Source organism: Helobdella robusta (assembly GCF_000326865.2).
Source record: "Helobdella robusta unplaced genomic scaffold HELROscaffold_4, whole genome shotgun sequence".
NCBI lineage: Eukaryota > Metazoa > Annelida > Clitellata > Rhynchobdellida > Glossiphoniidae > Helobdella > Helobdella robusta.
Genome location: NW_008704902.1, coordinates 2,484,684 through 2,490,523, shown reverse-complemented (window position 1 = coordinate 2,490,523; position 5,840 = coordinate 2,484,684). Strand labels below are relative to the sequence as shown.

Sequence of the window (5,840 nt, the reverse complement as noted above, 5' to 3'; positions counted from 1 at the left end):
GTTGCTGTTCTCAAAAGGTAGTTATATAAATTTTGTCAAGATATAGCTCTAGAAGTTTATAAAAATTGTACGAAGTAACAACTTGAAAAGTGTCAGTTAATTGAGATTCCATATATACAATCAATCGGATAACTTCTATAAATCGATAAAATATTTTTTCATTTCAAGTACAATCTTGTCAAATTTTTCAAAACGTTAAACAAAAATTAAAAGAGAATGCAACGGTGACGCGTCGGAATCAGCAATCTTGAAGTGCGCTGAACTTTCCGTGGGCAACGTGGCATCAATCAGGTCAAAACATAAAAAAGTTTCTGAAATACCGTTTAACTCTTCAAATAAATTCCAGGTAAAGTAAAAAAAAACAAATAATTTAACTTTGGCTAAACAACTGTTATGAAATTTCCAGGTATCAATTCATGAAGTAAATGAACCAGCCTCCAAATATTTGTTGGTTATGAAAGGAGCTCCCGAGCGCATACTGGAACGTTGCACACAAATTATCGCAAATGGAAAAAATCATGAAATGAATGATCAATGGAGATCAAGCTTTAACGAGGTTTCTTTTAAAAATCAATATATAATTTTATGTACTCTAAAATTCAATATAAAATTAAAGGCATACAATGCCATGGGAGGATTAGGTGAACGTGTTTTAGGTTTTTGCGATTGTTATCTTCCAGAAGAAAAATTTCCAAAAGGTTTTAATTTTGATGCTGACAACCCCAATTTCCCGTTATCTGGACTTCGTTTTGTTGGATTAATGGCCATGATTGATCCTCCGAGAGCTGCTGTACCGGATGCTGTCAGCAAATGCAGGAGTGCTGGTATAAAGGTGATGTAATTAAAATTACTTTTCTAAATAAAATTTTTTAAAAAATATGTTTTTTTTTATTTCAAGGTGATAATGGTAACGGGGGACCATCCTATCACAGCAAGAGCCATTGCCAAGAGTGTTGGCATAATATCGGAAGAAAACGAAACTATTGAAGAAATGGCGGAAAGATTGAAAATACCCATTTCAAAAGTGGATCCAAGGTCGATAATATTTTTAAAAAAATAATAAATATGATATTTTTGCTAAAACCGTTAGTTTTCCTTTTTTAAACAGAGCCTGCAAAGCTCGAGTGATTCACGGAACAGAGCTGAAGGAAATGACCGACCAAGAGTTGGATGATGTTTTGAACTACCATTCAGAAATCGTGTTTGCCAGGACATCTCCTCAGCAGAAACTCATCATTGTTGAAGGCTGCCAGCGACAAGGTGCCATTGTGGCAGTCACTGGGGATGGTGTCAACGACTCGCCTGCTCTCAAGAAGGCTGACATCGGTTAAAAATTCTACAAAGCATAAACGTTCAAAGCTTGGTAATATTATTTCTATAATTTTTCCAATTCAGGAATAGCTATGGGGATAGCAGGATCGGATGTGAGCAAACAGGCAGCTGATATGATATTGCTCGATGATAACTTTGCTTCCATTGTTACTGGAGTGGAGGAAGGTGAATTTTATATTCCTTTTAACGAAGGTGTTTTTTTAATTAGCGTGTTTTGACAGGTCGCTTGATCTTTGACAATTTAAAGAAATCAATCGCATATACGTTGACCAGTAAAATACCAGAAATGACACCCTTCTTAATTTACATTCTGGCTGGCATTCCGTTAGCACTTGGAGTTGTCACAATTCTTTGCATTGATCTTGGAACCGACATGATTCCCGCCATCTCGTTGGCTTATGAACAGCCTGAAAGTGACATCATGAAGAGGATGCCCAGGGATCCCACCAATGATAAACTTGTCAACAGCAGGTTATTAAAATTACTTAATATTAATTTGCAATAAAGCAATAGGTCAAAGTTTGTCCAACACCAACTTATTGGTTGAAAACTTTGGGATTCCGACTCTTAATAATTTTCAACTTTTGCTTTATATTTTTAAAATTGTACAATTTCTTTTTAAATTTTTAATATCAAACATTGATTCACCCATTTCGGAGTCGAATAAAAAATCCTGACACTGGATTTTCCAAAAGCTCAATTTTTGTATTTTTATTAATTGAAATGTAAGTAAATAAATTACAACGAAACATCTCCATATATCTATATATCTTTATAAATTTCTCTAGATTAATTTCAATGGCTTACGGGCAGATTGGAATGATGCAAGCTGGAGCAGGTTTTTTAGTTTATTACGTTATTATGGCCGAGAATGGATTCATGCCAATGAGGTTGTTTGGACTTCGCAAAGAATGGGATTCTCCCAGTGTTTCTGATCTTCTTGACTCCTATGGACAAGAATGGGTGTGTACATCGAAAATTGTATTTCTAATGTTACCTATTCCACTGTCGTTATCTCATTTCTGGTAAATAATAATTGCAGACGTACGCTCAAAGAAAGGTGTTGGAATACACTTGTCATACAGCATTTTTTATGGCAGTCGTTCTTGTGCAATGGACTGATCTAATTATTTGCAAGACGCGTCGAAATTCTGTCATTCATCAAGGAATGCTGTACGCGTTTCATGTATTGCTTTTGTTAAATTATAATGAAAAAGTCAATACAATTCTATTCAATTTTTCAGCAACCACCACTTAACGTTCGGTTTATTTTTTGAGACAACTTTAGCAGCATTCCTATCGTACTGCCCTGGACTTGATAAGGGCCTCAACATGTACCCACTCAAGTAAAATTTTCAACACTGCTTTTGTTCTAGAATTTTCATGGAAATAATGAGTTTTGGGATTGTTAAAAAGTTTCGTAACACTTGAAATTAGTAAATGGTGCATGGAATGAAATAATCATGAACAGGTGGACGTGGTGGCTGGTGCCCCTACCATTCAGCGCACTTATCCTCGCATACGACGAGGTCAGAAAATATCTACTAAGAAAGAGACCAGTTGGATCTGGAGGCTGGCTGGAAGAAGAAACTTACTATTAAATGGCTGTTATTTTTATAATATTTTAAATGGTAGAAATCTATGTTCATAATTACTTGAAAGATTTTAAAAAATCTTAACAGTGTAAATATTAATAAATAATTTTAGTTTATAGCAATAACGATTGATAATCTTCTTCTACTGAGCATACATTTTTTTAGTGGGATTGCGTACATGTTTTTTCATCGGCACAAGTAGTTTCAAGTTTCGTTATTTAATGCCATCTCAAACATGTCCAAACTTGATTGAACAAAATGGTTTAGATCAAAATTAATTGTTGTGAAAAATCATATCTGGATTGATTCTTCATTAAAAAATTGTAAATATTTATCTACTCTTTAATTCATTCAATCAAATTGTTTAATTCTGCCATTTAAACTTTTATTTTATGTGTTTATAATAAAAAAAATTACATTATTCTATGTTATATCATCACATTAATTATGTTTTCGCTCTATTAACTAATTAAAATTTCACTAAAATGCCAGGTACTGTGTTGCTCTTGTTTACATATGTAAACAAGAGCATGTAGATTAACAAATTAATCCAATGAATTGAAGTTCTTAACGTATATTAATAATGAATAATTCATAAATTGTGTTGAACGTGTCAGCTGAAGCTGCTTTTCATTTGATTATAATATAACAAAGCAGAACAATTGAAGCCTGTTAGTGGCTAGATTTTTTGTTCGCTTCACAACTGGTTGCATTTGAAGAAGAGTCGGTTGCCGTCGGTCAATAAATTCAATGTTTTACCTTGAAATTTAAAATTTAAATTTTCGAATCGCGAATTTTAAACGTTCAATCAAACAGCTGTTGCATTTAGCGTTTAAATTTTTTTTGCAAAATGTCGACCAGAGAACCGGTAATGTAAACTTTATTAATGTTATTTTTGATCTTCAAGTTTAATTAAATTTCACAAAAACATTCAAAAAATTCTTACTTATAAGTCCTCTCGCATTGAAACAGGATAAAAAGCAGTACAAATATTCTCCTGCAAACGCATCCAAATCAGGATCTAAGAAAAAAGCCAAAGAAGATTTAGATAACCTTAAAAAAGATGTTGAAACGGTACGATCAAGTTTCCTTTTAAACGCGAATATTATCAAATAAAAAATTTATTAATATTAAAAAGGACGAGCACAAAATATCGACAGTTGAACTCGAAAAAAGACTTCAGACTAGTTTCGAGCGCGTAAGTTTCCTTAAACTTTTTTACAAAATATTAAAAATTGTTTCAATTCATTCAAAAATATTATACACAAAAAATGATACAACACATTTCCAACGTGTGGGTAGGTTTTCTTTTTTGAGTACACACATTTGTACGTTTTCTGGTGCACATAATTTAATTAACCGTTTATATACAAAGAGACGATCTCTTTTTGGTTCTTTACATTCACGTCCCTAAGTCATTTATACCCATTTTGACAGATAATTTTATTTTTTTTATATTTGTTTGAAGTTAATAGGTTATAACAAAACTTAAAAAGAACTTATGTTGTTATATTTATATGAACAGAAATATCATCTAACAAAAGTTTTTATAGAACAATTGAAAGCCAAAGAACATCCCACGCAGGGACTTAGCAGTAGTTTAGCAAAAGAAATCTTGGAGAAAGACGGTCCCAACCAACTGAGTCCTCCAAAAACTGTTCCAGAGTGGGTTAAATTTTGCAAGCAGCTGTTCGGAGGTTTCTCAATTTTGCTGTGGATCGGTGCTATCTTGTGCTTCATAGCCTACGCGATACACGCCGCAAGTACGAGTGACGTTCAAGGGGACAACGTGAGTTTTATTGTGGTGATTTGAAGAAGTTCTTTCAATGATTCTTTAGAATAATTAAAACTTAATTTAATTTTGTTCCAGCTTTATTTAGGAATAGTTTTGACGGCAGTTGTCGTGATTACGGGATGTTTTTCATACTACCAGGAAGCTAAAAGTTCAAAAATTATGGAATCGTTCAAAAATTTGGTTCCGCAGGTGTTTCATTTTTATATTCAAATTCATTTGAAAAATTTATTACTGACAGAGCAACAATTGCTGTTCTGTGTACGAGTATAGATGTATGTACAATGTACATATATAAAAATTGGTTTCTTTTAGCATGATTAATTGTCATTGTCATTATTATTATTATTTTGATTGTTTCTTTACTACTGAGTATTTTTTAAAATTACAAAAGCAAAAAACCACATAGTAGAAGTGGCAAGTTGTAAGTTATTAAATGACGAAATCTCCAGTCTGCAGGTTGAATTGATCTCATATTTAAATCGTCACACACCCATCTGTAGAACAAATTTTATTAAAATTATTGTATTTGTAAGTTTTTTAATTCGAGGCTTGAGAAAAAATAAAAAAAGAGTACGCCGTGCAATGAAGTATAGAAAAAACCATGTGGACAAACTTATTGCTCCGAAAGCTGTCTCTCAAATTTTTACTTCATGACAAAAAGTTCTCCGAACAGCGTTATGCAACGCATCATTATTATTAATTAATGGTTAAATGTTGTAATTGCAATGAAAATAACCTATTTGATGCTTGCACATGTTTTCCAACAAGTTTTAATTAAAGCGAAATTTAAAAAACTCGAATCTTCCCACAGTGCAGTACAAAGTTATTCAACAATCACCACTTGCTTACTCAAATGTCGCAAATCAGTAATTATTTTTATAGGTATTATTAGGAATTTCAATACTTATGTAATTTTGATCAGCATGAGCACAAATTACACATGATGGCCACTGAAATGTCTTCAACTAGGTTATGTACTACTGGCTAATTACTTTGTTAAACGAATCGACATGACATCAATGTTGGGTTCAATAACTCATTTTAGTTCATTTAATTAAAATATTTTAAATTTGTAATATTTTACAGTACGCTTTAGCAATACGAGATGGTAAGAAAAC

General features: G+C 32.5%; 1 protein-coding gene across 1 annotated transcript in view; it reads left to right on the top strand.

Moving 5' to 3' along the window:
- HELRODRAFT_188923 (hypothetical protein) overlaps positions 1 to 3,591 on the top strand; it is a gene marked incomplete at its 5' end in the record, with an annotated part of 6,549 nt that extends 2,958 nt beyond the window's left edge. Inside the window, 11 exons of the mRNA XM_009024538.1 lie at positions 216 to 346; positions 407 to 556; positions 617 to 832; positions 899 to 1,035; positions 1,109 to 1,326; positions 1,396 to 1,497; positions 1,554 to 1,803; positions 2,121 to 2,295; positions 2,375 to 2,505; positions 2,577 to 2,678; positions 2,804 to 3,591. Coding sequence (XP_009022786.1) covers positions 216 to 346; positions 407 to 556; positions 617 to 832; positions 899 to 1,035; positions 1,109 to 1,326; positions 1,396 to 1,497; positions 1,554 to 1,803; positions 2,121 to 2,295; positions 2,375 to 2,505; positions 2,577 to 2,678; positions 2,804 to 2,933 — 1,742 coding nt within the window. The 3' untranslated portion in view covers positions 2,934 to 3,591. The remainder of the gene's footprint in view (positions 1 to 215; positions 347 to 406; positions 557 to 616; positions 833 to 898; positions 1,036 to 1,108; positions 1,327 to 1,395; positions 1,498 to 1,553; positions 1,804 to 2,120; positions 2,296 to 2,374; positions 2,506 to 2,576; positions 2,679 to 2,803) is intronic.
- Positions 3,592 to 5,840: the final 2,249 nt, after the last annotated feature.